The 20,981-nt window shown below is 38.9% G+C and overlaps 1 protein-coding gene across 1 annotated transcript in view; it reads left to right on the plus strand.

Moving 5' to 3' along the window:
* The window catches only part of HMCN1 (hemicentin 1), a 5,606,893-nt gene that overhangs the window by 2,181,843 nt on the left and 3,404,069 nt on the right, over positions 1-20,981 (plus strand). Inside the window, exon 19 of the mRNA XM_044085314.1 lies at positions 16,905-17,049. Within this exon, the coding sequence (XP_043941249.1) occupies positions 16,905-17,049 (145 nt within the window). The remainder of the gene's footprint in view (positions 1-16,904; positions 17,050-20,981) is intronic.

The following is a 20,981-nucleotide window of genomic DNA, read 5'->3' on the forward strand; positions in this document are numbered from 1 at the left end:
GTGACCACGGACGCTTCTCTGATGGGGTGGGGAGGGCTTTTTCAGGGAAGAACAGCCCAAGGCACCTGGTCAGAGACATAGTCACAGTTGCACATCAATGTCCTGGAGTTGAGAGCAGTGCTTTTGGCGTTGCAGTACTTCCACGACTCTCTGTCTCTAGGGACGATTGCAATCCAGACCGACAACATGTCTGTGGTCTGGTACATCAACAAACAAGGGGGAACCAAGTCTTACCCCTTATATCGAGAGGCCTTGAGAATTTGACAGTGGGCTGTATCCACCGGGTGCTTTCTGATAGCAACGCACATCCCGGGGAAATCCAATGTGATCACGGACAAACTGAGCAGAGTCATTCTGATGCCGCACGAGTGGTCCCTCAAAGACGATGTGGCGGAGATGATTTTCCGCAGATGGGGCCAGCCTTGCTGCGACTTGTTTGCATCTCCTATGAATGCCAAATGCAGAAGCTACTTTGCCCTGAATCCCCCACCAGGGGACAGCCCAAGGGACTTGCTCGTACATGATTGACCCCCGGGACATCTATATGCCTTTCCACCAACTCCCCTGATTCTGAATTTCTTACAGAAAACCAAAGCCCTGGGGAGGTCTGTAATTTTAATAGCCCCATTTTGGCTTTGGCAGAAAAAGTAGTGAAAATATTACAAGAACAAATAGAGATGAGAGAAAAAAGTAAAACAAGAAATGAATCTTGTATGACACAATAGAAGTATAGAACAGCAATGACCATACAAAATAGTGTAGATTCAGGAGCAATAAAAAGGGTGATAAATCGTAATTGGGGAGTGCTTAAAACAAATAGTGAAATAATTAACAAAATAGGTGAACAACCAAAATTTGTGCAGAAGAGGGCTAAAAGTCATAAGAACTTCTTTCAACGTAAACTAAAAAAAGCAAAGGAAGTAGCAAATAAGAGAGGGATGATAAGATGCTTTAATTATAATATGTGCAACTTTCTATACACAGATTCCTCAGAAATAAAGGTGGGTAAGAATGTGGTTAGAGTTCCAGGTGTTTTTAATTGTAAATCGAAAAATGTATATTTAATAACCTGCCTGGATTGTAAATCCTTTTATATTGGCAGAACAACTAGAGAGCTATATAAAAGGATTTATGAGCATAAATATGCCATACAGAGAGGGGATGAAAAGAATGATTTAAGCAAACATTATAAGTTAAAAAATAAATTGTAAAAGAGAATATAAATTCTTGGTAGTAGAGGCCCTTCCTAGTGATACTACTGTTATGAATATAGAAGAAGAGCTGGGTTGGCTAGAATACTTATGGCAGGTCAAACTTAATGCCTGCTTCCCACCAGGTTTAAATGATAGGGAGGAATTTGTTATGTATTTGAAAAGAAAGAGGCTCAAACATTATTAATACAATTTAAAAAGCATATAGTGTAGTAGCATGTTGGTGAAAGTGTGTTTCTTAAATGTTTTCAAATGTATTAAGTATTTTAGGAAATGTATTAAGTATTTCATGAGTGTATTTTTAAATGTTTTTCTTTACTTTTTTGTAGTATTTTCACAAAGTTAGCTTTTTGGAAGTTGGAAGGAAGAGGAAGTGACATTTTAAAGTGAATGTATCATGTGATGAGTTTAAACCATGTGACAGTTGAAACCTTAAAAAAGGAATTTTGTTGAAGTTAACCTCAGTCTGAAGAAGTCTCTATAGAGTTGAGACGAAAGCGCTAACTGGAGGTGATTTTATTGTTTTATTAAAGTGTGGAAACCTAAGAAGACACCGCTATTTTCTTTATTTGTTTTTACAAGTTTATTGGTGAAAGTTGGAGTATACGTTGCATAAGTTTGATGTTCACAGGCAGTTAAGATTCTATTTGGACAGAACAAAGGAATTCAGGAAATCAGAACAACTCTTTGTTTCTCATGCTGACACTAAGAGAGGGCTACCGGTATCCAAAGTTACCCTTTCCAAATGGTTAACTGACTGCATAAAATTTACATATTCTTCAGTGAATCAACCGTTAGAACATGGCATGAAAGCGCACTCCACTATGGCTGTTTCTACTTCTTCAGCTTATGTGGCTTGGTTGCCTTTGGACACCATATGTGCAGCTGCCACTTGGTCTAGGCCGCATACCTTTACCACTCATTATAAAGTAGATAGAGACTCCAGGGACAGGGCTTCCTTTGGTTCCACTGTCCTCAGGAATATTCTCCTGTGAGTCACCCAGGATTCAGGTGCTTGGGACGCTACCCATGTGTAAGAATGAACAGCGAGATTGAACAACTTCACATAAAGAAGTTATGTACTTACCATAACGTTCCATGTGAGTTGTTCATCTCGCCTTCATTCTTACATTCCCACCCACCTTCCCCCTCCCGGTTTCTCGAAGAATGAGTAAGACTTGTGGTCTGGTGTGTCTTGTTATGTCATTTCTTACTCCGGCTGGAGTACCTGTTAGGTGTTATATGTGTTACATATTGGGATCAGCAAACTAGATCTGAGGTGAGACTGAGAGCATCATGGGATACCGACTTGGCCTCAGGCTACTCTAAGATCTTGAACTTGTGAAAGCGGCCGACTCGGAGCTGATGGCTCGGCTGCGAACCCATGTGTAAAAGGAAGGCGAGATGAACAACTCACATGGAACATTATGGTAAGTACATAACTTCTTTTTTTGTGTGGTTGTTATTATTAGTCTCCTTAAGGATCTGCATCTAAAATCTTCCTTATTTCTTGAACCACCCCCCCTTGCTTCTTCATCATCCCTTTCCACTTTGAATTATAACTGTCTGCTTGTGTTACATACATGAGCCTGTATATCTCTAAAATATCTCTTTTAAGTTAGGTAATCCTAAACCACCTTGTTAAGTTGGGAGGTTCAACTTATCGCACTTAAATCTTGCCTTATTCACCTCCCAGATAAATTCCATTAATACTTTATTAATTACTGTCCACAACTACTACTTTGTTTAATAAAAATATGCATGACTTGTATATAAAACTAAAGGGAATAAACAATTTTCACTGCTCCTGTCTTACTGTCCATATCCACAAACAAAGTCTTCCAGTTTTTCAGTTTTTGTATTATCTTTTTTAGTCTCTTCCCACATGTCCTTAGCTGCCATAATAGAAGAAATTTTAATCCATACTCCTAAATACTTCACCTTATTGTGTCCCCATAAATATGGGTATTGCTGAACCAATTCATGTGTGAGTATATAATTTACATCTATACCCTTTGTTTTAACGGAATTGATTTTGTATCCCAAAAAGACTTGAAACTGTCTGAAAATGTTCCGCAGCACTGAGATGCCCATTTCTGGATTTATCAATTAACAAAATAATATCATCTGCAAATGAAGCCAACCTTTGTTTATTACCGTAATGATTATATCCCTGAATTTCTGAGTCTGTTATATTCTTTGCCGATGGCTCTAAATATAAAGCAAATAACAAAGGGGAAAGAGGACACCCCTGCCTGGTTCTTCTGTTCAAACTACTTATCACAGTGGTACCCTCCCACTTTAATTTTTGTCTCAGATCTTTCATATATCCTCTTAATTAACCTTTTGTATATGTTTCCATTGCCCTACTCATAAAATCCCAGCTTACACTGTCAAACGCTTTGTCTACATCAAGACCCACCAACAACAGCAGTATTTTCTTACATTGTATTTCCCTCTTGATCATCAGTGTTATTTTAATCTTCTCCACAAAACCACATTAATCTTTATCTATCAATTTCGGCAGCACTTTTGCTATTCTTATAGCTATTGTAGACATAAACACTTTATAATCATGGGTTTACAATTGAAATAGGTCTATACAAAGCTAGGTCTGATGGGTCTTTACCATGTTTAGGTAATACAACAATTACAGCTTTCTTCCAAGATGTTGGTGCTTCCCCTCCTTTTAAAATACCATTAAACAAAATATTCCAGATCTTTATCACTTTTTCCCTTCCTAACTTCCAAACTTCCACCAAAATACCATTTGTTCTGAGATATTTTCCCGTAAATTAATTATACACCACTGATTATTTCAACTCATCCTGTTGTAACTGTTAGTTGAGGAGACTTCATTACCTCTCACCTTTGAATTTTCCATAAATATTTCCAATTGTGCTCTTTCTTGATTTCCATATTTCTCAACTTTATACAAATTTTCATAAAATGTCCAAAATATCTTGTAATACCTCTATGGGATTTCTTGGTATTTTTCTTGTTATAGGCTCCCTAAATTTGCCAGCAGCCCTTTCTACTTTATGTTGCCAAAGTCATTGTGCTAAAACATCTTATGCTCTGGAGTCATTATCAAAAAAATAGTTGCTTGACAGCAATCTTTCTAAACTCATGTATATTGTCCAAATACTCCCTTATTTTCTCTTTAGTACTTTGCAATTGCTCTTACTCTGTAATACTTTGATTTTTTTGGCAATACTTCTAAATAATTCATTTTACTGCTTAACCATATCTGTTTCTGTTTTATTTTGATGCTATTTTACACTCTATTTTCATTTTATCCTACTCACTAGCTATCACTTCTGAAGAAATATCTGTCCTCCTTAGTAACTCTCAAATAATTTCCGCTATGTATTTCTTAAATTTTTCTCTTTTTTAACAGTTAAGTGAGAAAGTGCCAGTGTCTCATTTTTACTAAATTACCCTATATTTTTTATCTTAGTTGTTATTAGTTCATATTCTGAAATAGCTGTTGGATGTGTCGAAGCTTTCAATTAAATGCACATGTTCATGTGAAATATAATTTCTCTCCAGTCTAGTCCAGTTATTGTACTTTGGGGAATAATATGTAAGTTCTGTCCGAGTTTCTACTACTGAATTCACATCCTCATTACCAAATATTTTCATAAACTTCTTCAGAAGTCTTCCCTCATTTGTTATGTTTTACCTTGCTGGACCCCTAATACATTCTCACTATTGAAAATCAAGTTGCAGTCCCCACCTATAAGTGATATTCCCTGTTGAAAGCTGATTATTTCACCCCAAATTTTCTTAAGTTCCATAACAGCAGTTTAGGTGGAATATAAATATATACCCACATAATCCTCCTCCTTTGAATATAGCCCCCTACTACTACACATCTACCATTATAGTCCTTTTTCCCCTTTTCTGTCACTATTGGAGCCTCTCTAGCAATTAGTATTATTAATCCCCTTTTCCTTTGTCCCTGATTCCTGCTGAATATCCATCCTGAAATCCTTTCTTTGTAAAGTTCATTCATTTCTCTCAAAATGTTTCTCCTGCAGCATTGCTGTTTGCATTCTGCATTTTTTAATGTAATAATATGCATTTCCTGTTTTGGCTGTTTACATTCCAAGAAAATAAGGATAGCACAGCCATTATTATAAAAAGCTGTTGTTCCCACCTGTTATACATTTTTGAATGTGTATTTCCAAGTTTTGCCATACATGCACAAGATAATGTTTGGCAGGCTGATCTTTTGTACCATTGTTTCTTCTCATATCTATTGAACCTATGTCACATTTTCAAGACTTTTTGTTTTATTGAAAACCCTCAATCAAAAAAGCTAAACATTTTTTTCAGAACCCACCCGTCTCCTATTAAATTAGAACCAACACACAAAACTATGTATGTCTAAAAAATGAATTTTAACACTCAAGATAGTAACAATTGCTCCAAATTAACAGCTGCACCCACAGGTATTACCTAACCTAAAATTGAAGTTACCTATGTTAAAGCACATGTTACAGCCTGAGTTCTCACTTGCACTGATTGCTGTCTGTCCCAGATGTGAAGAAACAGCTTGTATGCTTTCAGGAAATATTAACTTTTAGCATTAAGGAAAAAGTGTACTAGCTGTCAAAAAGTGTACTAGCAGTCTTTAAATAAAACGAAATTGTGCACTGAACAACTTAATGCATTAAAGTATTAAGGCTGCCATCTCCTATGTACATCCCATAACTTCAAGCTTTATTTTTCACCAAACTGCTTGCCATTGTGCCTATAAATTTTGCACTTCTCTCAGCAGAGAATGTAAAAAACTATCATGATTAATTATAAACTAAATCCAATGTTGAACTGGGTGGAGCTAATGATTAGCATTTCCCGCCTATGAACTGATTTAAATGTGTGTGAGTGTGTTTGTCAGTTATTACATGAGTCTGAAGAAGCCATGTAGGTGAAAGCGCTTACTCTAATAAAACAGTCTGTTTAACGTCTTTGTGGGATGCGTTCTATGTCCGTTTGATAATAGAAGAACATTCAACTTGTTTGAACTACAACGTTTTATATCTTCAGCTGTGTTCTCTCCTCCGTGCTTTGGATTTAGTTTATTGTTACATACTTTGTGCATTTGGAGGAGGGTTTACTCCACGTCTCTTATTTTCCTTTTTAAAATATCATGATTAATTGCTTGCACCAACTTGTCTCTTGTAAAAGTAGTCAGCAATGAGGAGCAACTTAACAGCTTACAACTCTGCAAAATCACAATGGACTCTGTAAACATCACTCGGAACAGAATGTATAGCTTCCTTCAGCTGCAGACTTCTTGACGTCTTTTGAGAACATTTGATAATGGAAAAACAACAAGCTAATATCTTTGCAGATGCAAGAAACTTAGCATTTTTCCTGACTTTCATCATTCTGTCTTATTTTTAAGCCTACTTGCTTACAAAAATACTTGTTTTATAGCTTAAGCCAATGGTATTAATAAAGAAACTCATCGTATAAAAATAAGAGAAATGATCATAATTCTACATATAATATAATTTGTGCATGTTTATATCCCACCTCCATCCCAGCAGCCCAAGATCATAGCATAGCATATTAACTTAAACTTGCTTTGTAAGACTTTCTTCTCTCTTATACTGTAATGCCTATACTTCTTACAACTAAAAAAGTACTTGTTTAATTTAATATCTTAAACACATTCAACAGTGACTGAAAAAACTCCTCCCTTATTTAAAATACCACTGGCTACATACTAAACAAAACTGCTTTACTATGTAACATGTGGTTTATATCATGAATGTTTTATGCAAATACTAATTTGTGTCTTTCGGCTTTTCCCAGTTAGGGGTCGCCACAGCGGAACTCCGGTCCGCTAATGATTGGCAGTAGAGTTTTACGTGCTGGCTTGCCGGGCCTAACGCACAACATTCAACGAAGGAATGCCCATTCACACATGTCGTCACACAGAAGACGCTCTAACTGAGAATCGAATGGGCAACGTCTAACTGTGAGGCGACAACGCTACCGCAGCACCACCACTGCAGTACCTTTTATGCAAATACTAATAATAAGAAAAAATCTTTTACTTACAGTTACTTGTTTTCCCTTTTAGTATACTTCTAAACATTAGTGACATAACGTGGGGTATATGCTTTACAGTCTACCCACAAATTTAACAAAGGCAAGAAAATTCCAGTCTTTTTCAGCCACTTTGTCTTGCAAAACCATATTTCGCAATGGTATTGATGCTTTATAGTCTCCCATATATTCACTAATTTCAGCGTTGCTGGTCTTTTTTCTGTTCATCTCCATCTCCAAAACACCAGACTCTGGTTCAAGTCCAAGGCAATCCTGATTCTTCTAGTCAACTCCTATCCTTTTTTTGTGTCTCTCAAGCATTTTCCTTTTTGGGACATTGGAAAATGTTTCACTGGCATAGTTCATAGGTGTTTACTAAGCTACTGGCACAACAACCTTTACAAGCCTAGCCAATAGTAGCCAGAATACGACAATTGTATATCTTAATTCCCCAGATATGGGATGGAGTAGTGTCAGGATAGTGGGTCTTTGGGTATTGGAGCCGGGTCATTTTAGAGACTGCCTCTATCTATAAGGGACATAGGCAATACCCCAGGAGTGAATTTACAGTTCTCCATCCATTTATCCAAATGCTTTTTGAAGAGAGGGAGGGACAGGATTTGTTTTATGAAGATGGAAAGTTTATTCTATAGATGAGGTAGACTTTGGGATATGAATCTGTCTATCTAGCAAATTCTATTTAGAGTCACAAATAAGGTTCAGTTCCATGGAATGCGTAACCCTTGTATAATTTTTCTTGTGAATATATAACATTTTCATCAGGGCTGGATCAGAGAATACCTTGTAGGTCAGGCATAAGTCACCTCTCAGTAAACGATATGAGATGGAGTAAAGGGATATGCCTTTTAGTTGGTCTGCATAAGACATGTGTTTTTTTTATTGAGAAACCTCTGGGACCTGTCCATTTGATGTGAGATCCTCATTAGGTACATGCAGGAGGGAGCGTTTTACTCAATTATGGGCCTGATGAGGGTTGAGTACAATGACTATATGACTTCCCTTGAACTTGATGCCATGCTTTGCTTATAAGCTGAGCCACACTGAAGGATTTCCTCACTACCATAGCTACCTGGTGGTTAAAGATTAGGTTACTGTCTGTGTTCCTGATTCCCTCACCACAAGGTCTACTTTTAGGTGTGTGCCATCAATACTATAATTTGCAGGGATATCTAATTTACTGAAGGGTATGATTACACATTTTTTAGCTTTTGGTCTCAGACCATGGCTTTGACACCAGTCATTTATCATTTTTAGGCCTGTTAGTAGGATGCCAAAATCATTTGGGGATTCAGTGATTGCTCTCAGCTTACATTTGCTGGCGAGTTTGATAAGTCAGAAGCCACCATCATTGGCCTTCAATTCAGGGGGTCCTAACAGGGGTCCTAACAGCGAGCTTATGAGACACTGCTAATAACAGGTTTCATATTCGAATTAGGTTTATCTGTCCAGATAACATGTGACCTGTCAGTGAGCCAGTTTGCAGTCCATCTGATTATGTAGGGGTTGAAGCCTATCTCAGTAAGTTTATCTATGACTCTAGAGTGGGAAAATTGTCAAAAGCTTTGGCTAGGTGTGGACAAGGTGTATACTGTTTTACCCTCATCCATGGCCTTGGTGACTTTCTCGAAGGAGTCCATCAGATTGAGTATGAAATTCTCCCTTTGACAAACCCAAATTGGGTCTGGTCCAGTGTTTGAAGATTTCTTGTGTTGCTGTTGATCAGGTCCATGATAATTCTCAAACTGGCCTTGCAGATAAGACTGGTCAAGCTTATGGGTTTGTCATTTCCTGGGTCAGTTGATGGATCCCCCCCACTTATGCAGAGGGGTGGCTGTTGCAGTCTTCCATTCCTCTGGGACAAAACCCATCCAGAGGCTGTGGTTAAAGAGGGTTTTAGCCCCTGACAGATGCTGTTTTAAGCTATTTAAGAAGCATCCTGGAGTGTTGTCCCATGGAGACTATGTTTTTGGCTTTAGCAAAGGCAGTAAGGACCTGTTCCCCCATAATGACTGGTAGGGGTATGATTGCTGGTATTTCTTTGGGTGTGGTAGGAGGTGATGGGGAGAAGTTTGAACTGAACTTCTTGGCCAGCAGGTTTGCTATAGGTTCAGGATAGGTATAAATGTTACCGTTCATAATTAACTCTGCACATTGCTGAGCATTTCCCTAGAGGTTACAAACATAATTAAAAAAGCCGTATAGTTATCTTTTACCAGGGATGCTATCTTTGCCTTCTAGTTTGCTTTGGTTGATTTTACTAGCTTTCTAATTTGTTTATTTAGACTGATGAATGTCTTTTTGCACGGTTTTGTCTGTTCCGTCTTGGCTTTGGAGAGGATTTTTTCATTTTGTTGAGTAGCCTATTTATGCTAAGATTCTACCATGGTGGTTTATTTTTGCCAGTAATCATAGGTTTGACTCATACATGTTCTGACTCCTCTATACAGCTATGAATTTGGTTGTACAGTGCTTTCGTGTACAGCTCAGAGTAAGCCTCAATGTCATCCAGGTTTGGAAGGGCTTGGAAGTTTGAGGTAATTGGCCTTAGCAAAGTCCTTATCATGTTTGGAGTTTGCTGTATGAGCTTTATTGTCAGAAGAATGAGACGCAGAATCATCTTCTGTTTGCTGGTTCACTTTTTGTTGGATAAACTTTTTTATTTTGTCCTTAGCTTCTTCAGTATTCAAAATGTCTTTGATCCTCAAGAAAAAAAATGCTGAAATCAGCTGGATGTAGCAACTTGATCTCACATCTGCCTCTCAACATTCCCTGATTAACTGGGAGACATTTGCTGTCTTCTGCCAGCTGTACAGTGAATAAATGTGTTCCATAAACACTCTGCTGTGTGCAATTTTCCAGTACTTTTCCCTTCTGTCACAGTTTCGTCAGGATCAACTCTTTCTGCTGGTATGATTGCATTTTTTATTAATACAAGTCTTTACTTTTGCTGATTTATCACTTATAAGATAGGCAAACATATGTTTATAAAAGTAATCAAACCATATTAATAAGTTTACATTTATAAACATTGTACATCATATAAATTGTTATGTATCCTATAATTTAGGTAACATTATATAAGTTATTCAGTTCCTGCCTTATCTTAAACCTCATTCCTCCTCCAAAAACATTTTTTGCATGTATTGTTCCCACAATTTTATTTTTTTTATGTAATTTATTCATACCTTTTTCTAAAGATACCGTCTTCTGTTTTTTTTTTTTACTTTGTTACAATATTCATTTTTTCAAGTATAATTTGTTGAGATTTTAATTTCCATTTTCTAGTAATCACTTTCTTGACAGCCACCAGATTTAAACTTAACAAGGCCTTGCTATGTCCAGACAATTCAGATACTGTATCCCAGCTCAAAAAAAATATTTCCTTTACACTCATTTCCTCACCCAGTATTACCAAAAGAGTACTCTGTAAGGAATTTTTGAAGTCTACTAACTCATTGCACTCCCAAAACACATGTTTGCAGTTACCTGTTTCTTTCCCATCACATCTCCAACATTTGCCATCTACCTGAGGAAGAAATTCTTTGGAGTCTCGTTGGGGTATAAAAGTATCTATGCAAATACCTCCAGGCCAAAATCCTAAATCTTCTAGACTTTGTTACATATTTGGGAGCCATACATATGTCTTCCCATTGTTTCTTTGTGAATTGCATAGCTAATCTCTCTTCCTAATCCTTTCTTGCCTGTTCTGATTGATTCCTATAGTTATCATGTAATATTTATATACCCTACTGATTATCCTTTTTTTAACAGTAGCTTCTGTTGTAAATTCAGTTAAGAACTTAACCAGAGCAGGTCTTTCACTTAGGATTCCCCTTTCCCTTTCTCTCTGTTTATACTCTGATATAAGTCCCTGATAGGGAAGTCAGTCACTAGTCTACAATCCAGATGTCGTCTTGGCCTCTTTCTATTCTGTTACCTTTCCTTCGTTAATTATTTGTTCCCAATACTTTGGTTTCTTCTCCAGCTTCCTCCAGTAAATTCTAGCTCCACTTGTCTATTCATTGTCCCCCTAATTGCAGTCATCCTTAGAAGAAGAATCTCCTTTCTCCATTTCCACATAAGCTTAGTTCTTAATATACTTTGTGCTACTTTATGCATGTAATATTCTCCATGACTGTTGTTTTTCTACTTAAGGATCTGCATCCAAAATCCCATTCTATCTTTATTAATACAAGTCTTGGTTCCTTTCTCATGGCTAGGTTTGGAGCATACACTCGAAGTGCCCATTCAATTAACAAATCCTGTTGTGGAACACCAGTCCAATTGCTTATTTGTGCTTTCATAAAATGAATACAAGCTGCTCCTTCCAGTTTCTCTGGTCTAGCAGAAAATCTCAGATATTCTCTGCACACACTGTCTTCTAACTCTGCTATTCTTTGAAACAGCTCTTCTTAAGAAGCCTGATACTTAGCCAGCCTTTTCTTTATTTCAACCTCTTATTTTTTGCAGTTTTATTAGTTCATCAGAATAGCTAATTAAAGCTACAATTTTTTTCTGTGCTTTTTATTATTTGAGTTGATATACTCCTTCAGTGTTTCATTTATTGTATCACTTCTGAGTATAGTTGATTTATTTTTCCTGTAAATTACTGGAAGCCATCTCTTGTACCAGTGCTGAAGCTTGAACTGCTTTTGCTGAACAGCTTCAGGATTCTTCCCAGACAATGTGTACTCTTCACCTTTTCTGGTTGACTTTCTTTTGCGTCCTCTAAATTTCTTCTTTGCTGGCATGCAGGCAATGTACTTACTAGCAGTAACTGTATTTTACCCAAAATAATAATTTCAATGGTTCCCTTTTCTCGGTTTCTGTTTTCATACTGTGGAAGGCGAAGTTAAGGTGTTGATCAGTGTGCAGCCATCTTGGAATTCCCACACTCTCCTGGTTTAGCAGTTACCTGTCAAACAGACAGTAAGCTGTGAAGTAGCAAAACAACACCTGTTCTTTTCTCCCAGTAACTGTGAGAGTCTCTCAAGGCCTATATTAGGTTCACTACTTTTTACTATATTTATTAATGTTCTGTATTTAGCAACCAAGCAAGTAACCATCATCTAATATGCTGACAATTCTGCAGTCATCTGCTCTGCCAAAAACATGGTTAAGCCACAACAGTACACCCAAGAAGCTGGCTCACAGATTGAGACTTGGCTAACTGACTCATAGCTCCTTCTAACCCCCCCCCAAAAAAAAAGAATCCAACCTTTTCTTATTTGTTCCTAAGCAACTATCCAACCAAAAAAATCCTTCTCATCTCTATCGTCAAACAATGTCAAGATAGAAATGGTAACCCATGCCAAGCTACTAGGGATTAAGATTGATGAAAACCTGAAATTTCACCACCGCATAAAGCAGGCTGTAAAGAAAACCCATAAAACAGTGTGAGCCCTCTATACAGCCAAACTCTTCATACCAGAGCAGGCTAGGATAAGCATTGCCTCATCTCATCCCTACTGTCCTATGTAGAGCCCCCATACTCATCAATTTACCATCCAATCAGCTCTTCTTACCTGACTAGTGCTACAATAAAATTGCAAAATTTGCTACCAGCCATCATTATATAACATGTCAGTACCTCACACTAAAGTGACTTCAAGGGCTGGAATTAAAGCACTATTTAACCTGCTCACAACTTGTTATGACACATAAGCTTATATATGATCCAGACAAATCCCGAGCCCTAAGCAATATTCTCCAACTCTGCAGTCTCAAAATATCACTGTGCTCTTCTTACAAGATGTCGCTAGCTGTAACTAAGTCAAACAATACTGGTGGAGAGTCCCTGTGCACATTCTCTCTCTCTAAAACCTGAAATTCCATACATTTCTCTCTTACAATGTTCAAAAACAAATAATTCTTTCAAACTATCCTTAAAGATAAATTAAAAATACTTGTCTATATGCGTGCACCTCTCCTGGGATAACAAATGCTGCCTGTCAGTTTCTTTTCTCAGGCCCATCTACTCTCTGTATAGCCTCTTTACTAACTTAACGACTCACATGCTGTACCTGTTATAACCACAGTCTGGTCTACTGCTCTTTGCACTTCAAAGAACCTCCTAAGGTTATTCCCAACTTCACAATTTACATAAGTTTTTCTTCCATAAAGCATCTGTCATAGAGCTTTGTAACAAATTGCATTATATGTCATCATAAATCTTGTTTTAATTTTCTTAAATGTAACACTGTATGACATTTTCATTCTACTGTGTACTGTATTTATATTAGGTGTAAAAAATGTTTATTAAATTGTGATGAACTTATATTCACCTAAAATGTATTTATTCTTATTGTCTAACATGTATAAACTCTTGTTTTACTCTTTACTTATTTTATTTTGGAGCTTTTTTTCCCCTGGGCCTACACTGAAAAGGGGCAGCTTATCTGCCCAGCTGGATCATCTCAGTTAACAAATGCAATACATAAATAAATACTTTTTAAAAGCTTGCAAATAACATTTATATAGTTTTCCTGCGCTGCATAAAATAGGTGTACAATAAGTATGTTGTATCTTGTTGAACTGGTACAACCAGCTTCTGAACTTTGAAACTCCTTGATTGTCTTTATCAGTTGTTGAGGTTACTTTTATACATTTACTAAATAACCAATGGTAGAATTTCTGTTAGACATTTTTATGAATATCTGAAGGATGTGAATCCAGGCTTCCAACATCAAAGGTATACTGTTTGACTATTGCATTCTGTATTTAATTGCCAAGTCCTGTTTTAATTCTGTAGCTGTGTCATCATTGGATTTAAAACATGCAGATAAGCTGCTTGGTGTTCTTGACCTTCTTGTAGTTAGAATTTGGGCAGGCTGCATTTTAATTTTTTGGGGGTGATGGGGGTTTCTAATTTGGTCTGTTATGAAGTGATTAGCTGATCTCAATGATTTTTGAGGAACTTCATCAGTCTACAGATCATGGTAAATAAGATTTCACTAGTGACACCTATGTTTCAGTAGAGGGCAAGACTAAATTTTTCTGCCTTCTTGGTACCCACCTGTAGTGTTAATAACAGCAAAAGATTCATCCTGAGCTAACGATTTGTGAGCATAAGCCCTCCTCCATTTTTAGTTGCTGACAAGGTGGCAGTGGTACTTAAAATGCAGCAATGTCTATCAAATTCTGACTTCTCCTGACTACATGATGCTGTGTGCCACTGTGCATTTTTATGCTGGTGTGCGGATATATCCTTCAACACATCTGACACAGATATCCTTCAGAAGGGTCTCACAGAAACGGATAACTGGTGCCAGAGCCATGGCCTAAAGTTAAATGCCAAAAAATGCATAGTCATACCCTTCGGGAAAAACAAGGTTACCCCTAGCTACCAAATAGGTGGCAATCCACTGAGTACAGAAGAAGTTATCAGGGACCTGGGGACCCAGGTTGATAGTAGTCTGTCATTCGACACCCATGTAGCTAAAGTAGTTAGGAAGACCTTCTACATTGCCCACCTTATCATGAAGGGATTCTCATCTAGATCAAGGGAGGTCATAGTCTCCTATACTCATCACTCATCAGACCAATGATTGAGTACAATGCCCCATTCGGAATGTATCTGACCCGACACTTGCAGCAGCTGGAGAGGCCACAAAAGTTCCTCACCAAAAGGATAAAGGGTCTCAAACATCTGTCCTATGCTGCCCGACTGAAAGAACTCCAGCTCTATTCAGTCGCACGCTTGCTCAGAGGTGACCTTTGCCTAACATACAAGGCCATGTCAAACCCAGATTTGATGAATATGCTTCACCTCAAAAATCTAGATCCGTCAGAGCCACAAGGGCGGAGACTTAAACCTCGACACGGCTATTAATAGGACGTGCTGGAGGGATAGATTCATCACCCAAAGACTCCCTATGCTGTGGAATAAAATCCCGGTATATGTGAGGCAGAGCACCTCGCTGGCCTTGTTCAAGAGAAATCTTGACCAATGGATGGGAGATCGCAGATATACCCCAGGGATTACCTCAGTGTCACTGCTCAACAGAGGCACAGCAAAATAATGGGTATAGTTCCCCATACTAAAGGGGTGGCGTAAGCCACAAAACTATGGGCTAGGCTTGTAAATGCCCTCGGGCAGATAGCCTAGTATGAACCTATGAACCTATGAACCTATTTGAGTATTTTTTCCAGCTAAAATTTGGGTATCTCCCATGATGCCTTGACAAAAGGGATGTTTAGAAGTGCCTTTCTACATATATTTATGTATTTTGTCAAGGATTTTTAATTGGTCTCGTATGCATCTCCTCAAGGACCTTTGGTTTATTGTTTCTGTCTTTACTTGGTAACCTTCCTTGATGTTAATAACATCAGAGGTTTCTTGATAAGCCAGATTCTGCAAAAAATAAAACAAAACTGGTCCCTGATAATAGTTAAGTTTGGTCCTATAATTTCTGTGATGTTTGACCTGCAGGTGTCAATGTATGGTAAAAAGAAGATGTCTAGTGTTAAGATTGCTTTGCCTAGTTTGCTAGTATTTTCCTACTTTTATAAGAATATATTATATCTTCCTGCTATCGTAAGGGGAGCTCTGTGAATACCCTCCCAGATACATTTCTGTGTTTATCCAGTGGCTTTCTGGTTAAGACATCTGTGCATCTGCCCAGATATTTGTACTTGTTTTCACCCTAATTAGGTAAGTGAGGCAACTTGCCATATACTTCCGGTACATCTCACATATGAGTTTCCTCTGACTCATTACTAAAAAAAAAAAAAAAAAAAAACGACTTGTAATGCAGCATTAGGGGGATGTGAATCTTTAGAGCAGTGACGTTTCACCACAGTTTAGCAAACCTGAGTGCTGAGAACTTACTAGAGGGAGCTATACCAAAATCATTTTCTTCCTTCTGAGTCTGCTTTATGTTCATACTTTGTCTTGTGTCCAAAATAATGGCAGCCTTGGCAGAATAAACTTGTATTATAGTCAGTTTGACTGCCTTATATTAAAACAAAAAAATCTCAAAAGTAGACTGATGCACGTTGAAAGAATAAACAGAACTGAAGGTAAAATTAAAATGAAATTATTAACTACTGAAGTAAATATCATTACCCCTTCATTCATTTTAAAGTCTCTCATATACACAGATGCACACACACAAAGACATACACAGACACACTCACGTGGTTTGCTGATTTCTAAAGGAAAAGTTGATGTGTAAAACTGAAATTTTGCCACTGAAAAATAGCTACTAGCATGACATACCATTCTTTTTTGGGACCTGATGCCTTTCACGTGAACAGCAATGAGTAGCACTACAGCCAAGAACAGCATGCATGGAACACTGAAGCTTCCATGAACTGCAAGGTGAAAGCTGGATGTTACAGCTACTACTGGAAATTAGGAAACATGGCATAAAAAATGACTGAACCTGCCATGGATGATGTCCGTCACTCAGCATCCAGCTCCTTCAGCTAAAGGGGATAGATGGGTCAATGGGTTGTCACCCAAAAGAGGAAAGAATGGCTCAGTAAGCTGACCAGGGGAAGCTAGATGGTCAGAGAGTGAATAAGTGGGTAGATTGGACAAGACAACTGCTAAATGCAAACACTTTTTTTTTTACATTGTTAAATATATACATTTTTTTACAGCTGGTCTCCAGTCCGTACATCACTATACGAAAAGATGGAAGTCTGCACATTGAACATGTCCGCCTTCAAGATGGAGGGCAATACATCTGTACAGCCAACAATGTGGCAGGGACTAGCAACAGGACCACAACAGTCAATGTATTTGGTAAGTCACCATTTTCTCAAAGATAGGTGTTAAAGAATCAGTACACCAACAAGTAGAAAGAGATGCAAACGAGTACAGATGCTGTGTTCTTGGTCATGTGAAGCATAATATTTGTCATGCAGCTTCATTGTAACATGAACAGGTGAAATACTAAAACAAATTAGTTAAGGCAGTCTTTAGCTTATGATGCCAGACTTTCAGTTTTGATGGATTTTCAAGGATGAAACGTTAATTGCAGACCTGGAAACACGGGTTCAGATAGTGGGCATGGATACTGGAGGAGCCTGCTGGAGCATCGGAAAGTGTGGCTAATGACCAGCTCTCCTGTACAATGGGGTGATGTTCTTCGTGTTTCACTGTTGCAGTCATCACATTTGGTTATCTGCTTGCATTAGCCCTCAGTCGGCCTGATTATCAAAGTCTGAGGTCCTGCGTCAGTTGCTGTCCCATCTTCCGTGATGACAGGTAGTCAGGGGTATAAAGCATGCAGCCGTCGCCATTACATCAGTCTTTCTTGCTGTACGGTGCCCGAAGCAGAAGCAGTTCACAAGTGCCGGTCGGCCTACTCCTGAAATTTTCATTTTCGAGTTTCAGAACCAAAGTCTTCAACTAAAGCTAAATACCCCATTGGGGAAACTTTTTCTTGCTCTAAACCGATGTCAGTAAAAGTCAATAATTATATTTCTTGTTGAAAGCAAATACCTCATAAAGATTTTCATTCGTACTGTATTCCTTGCCTAGGCCCTGACCACGATGTACCTCGCTATCAGTTTTGTGCCTTATTTAAACAATGAACTATTCGTCGTCTGTATATTTTCGCTTCTATATATTTTGGTGCTCGGTTCAATTATCCAGATATGTCTTCGGTAAGCTACCCGACTACCGACGTTCCAAAAAAATGCAAAGATAAAGACAGGGACAGGCCGCCTAGGTCCAAAGCTGCCGACGATGCTTCTCCTAAGCTAGTTGCCAGTTCGCAGGTACTCAGTGAGGCTCTTTTGCAGCCCATGATACCCACTACTTCAGACTCGCAGACCTCTACTGAGACCCATTCGGAGTCCGATATGCCAAGAGATGCTTCAACTGTGGAACCTGCAGATGTCTCTACCTTGGATGGGTCCGGAGCCGCTGTGCAGGCACCGGCTTCTGAGGGTGTATTCAGGCCTACTGACTTGCATATTAAACTATTGCCATCTTCTTCTTCTAGGCCTAAAACTCGAACCATGCCTAGCAAACTGACGCCCAGACCGCATGGTCAGGCCTCTATGCCTAAAAAACAAATGATAAGAATGGCTGAAGACCTTATTACTTTAATCAGGGGAAGCCAGCCTTCCCCCTCTAAGAGACCTAGGACTGAATTTGCTTATGATACTTCTGACCAGGATTCTGAAATTTCTGTCTCCTCTGATGACCAGGATTTACCCTTATCTACCTATGAGGATTCTGATGCAGAGGACTCTATTCCCTCTGCTTCTCCCCCAGAGGATTTTTCTTTTGGTGAAACCTTGCATACTCTTAGGGAGCATTTTCACTGGGAAAGCCAAGATTACTCTGATTCTAAAAAGAGGCTTAGAGATTTCTTACTCCTGCCTCAGCACAGGCCTTTAGCTATCCCTCCTGTGCTGGACATTGTTGGCGATGCCTTTTTTGGAATCTAGCTTGGCCCCTGACTCTTTACCTCCTGCTCCAAGAAAACCTGATAGATATTACAGGGTTCCTGATTTTCACAAGTTCCTTTTTAAAAATCCTACTGCAGATCCTGAGACCATTTCACAGGGACCCAAGGGCATTAAGGCTACTACTGTCAAAAACCATGCCCCCTCTGATAGAGATTCCACGGCCCTGGATAGATGGGGTAAGAAGGTATACACCTCTGCAACCTTGGCCATCAGGGCCTTAAATTGCCAGTTTCATATGTTAAACTATCAGCAGCATATTATTGGATTGCTTAAACAGAAAATGATGTTGATTCCTGATTGTGCTGAAAATAAGGATTTACAGGATTTAATGCATTCTGCTGAACAGGTTGGAAAACATACTTTGCAATGTGGTTTTGATTCACTTGCAGGGCTGCTGTCACTAGGTCTGTACTTAGAAGGCATGCTTGACTTAAGGAGCAATCTTTACCAGATCATGTTAAAACTAAATTACTGGGTGCTCCCTTAAATCAGGACCGCCCGTTTGGCGACAAAGCAGAAGAAGTTCTTAGAAAGATGGAGGAAAAAGCTAAATCTATACAAACTATTAAAGATTTCTTACAAGTGCAGCCTCCTAGATTTAGTAGGCATTGGCCCTCAAAAAATGGTCCTTTCCTGCCTCTTCCAGGCCTTCTCAGTCCAAACCCAGAACCAGCAGAACACCCAGGCTTCAATCCCAGGGTACACACAGGACTAAGCAGTGGGCGGCTCCCACTTCCAAATCAGAGAGTAGTAAGACTCCTCCCTATGGTAAACTGTCTCAATGACTTAACTTTAAAACTTCCAAGCATTTCTCAACTGATTTCTCCTTTAGGGGGAAAGATTGCTCTGCAAGCAAAAAAATGGGAACTTATTACCCAGGACAAATGGGTTTTAAACATAGTTTCCCAAGTATACAGATTTCACTTCCACACGTTACCAACCCCAAACGGTTGGCCAGATCTACCCCCAAATCAGTGGGCAGAGGCTCAAAAGCAAGTACTCTCTCTCTCTTAAGATTAAAGGCTATTTAGACTGTACCAGAAGAGGAAAAGAGACAAGGTTTCTACTCAAGACATTTCCTGGTACCCAGAAAAGACTACTCATGGCGTCCTATCTTGGACCTGTCTATCCTAAACACCTTTTTGGTGATTCCAAAATTCAAGATGCTAACTCTTTACCAGTTGCTTCCAATGATAAGTAAAGATGCCTGGTTGGCAACACTGGATTTAAAGGAAGCCTGCCTGCACATTCCAATCAGGGAATCTTGCAAAAAATACCTACATCAAAGCAGGCTGCATGCACTATCAGTTCTCTGCACTGCCCTTTGGCTTATCTACTGCGCCCAGGGTATTCACAAAGCGCCTAGCTCCAGTCATTGCATTTTGCAGGCAGAGAAATATTCAAATATACCCATACCTGGATGATTGTCTAATTCAGGCAGAAAGTCAGGACATACTTCTGAATCATCTGGCATTTGTACAAAAGGTGTTAACTTGTCTGGGGTACACCATAAACGAAAAGTAATCACATCTGGTACCCTGTCAACAAATTATATTCCTGGGAGCAAGCTTGAACACAACTTCCCAGATGGCTTTCCTCACGCCAGAGAAACAAATTCGTTTGACAAGTTACTTCAAACTAGTGACCGCAAAAACCCTGCTATCTGCAAGCCAAATACTGCAAGCCTTGGGGTTCATGGCCTCATACATTCTACTAATTCCATATGCAAGGCTGCATATGAGGAAACTACAATGGTATCTAAAAAGCCTATGATGTCAACATTCTCAGGATCTAGAAGCAGTGATTCCTATCATATCTTGCCTACAGTTAGAATTCCTTTGGTGGGCAGAGGCCTGCCACCAAAACAAGGGACTACCATTCACTCTACCCGCTGCCACCCAAACTCTAACAACAGACGCATCAGACTATGCATGGGGGGGCTCACGTGGCAGGGAAGTGCATTCAGGGCAAATGGAATCCAAGTCAAATGCACCTGCATATCAATCAAAAAGAAATGTTAGCTATACAGAATGCTCTGACAGCCTTCAAGGACCACATTCTTCCAGGACAATTAATGGTAAAGACAGACAACACCACTGTTATGTGGTACATAAACAAGCAAGGGGGTACCCATTCTTACCCCCTCTGCAGACTATCCATGGCTCTGTGGAAGACAGCCTTGAGCTACCAAGTGCATCTACAGGCTCAATTCCTGCCAGGAAAACTAAATACACTGGCAGACGAACTAAGCAG

Source organism: Protopterus annectens, chromosome 10.part0 (assembly GCF_019279795.1).
Source record: "Protopterus annectens isolate FY-2018-M chromosome 10.part0, PAN1.0, whole genome shotgun sequence".
Taxonomy (NCBI): domain Eukaryota; kingdom Metazoa; phylum Chordata; order Ceratodontiformes; family Protopteridae; genus Protopterus; species Protopterus annectens.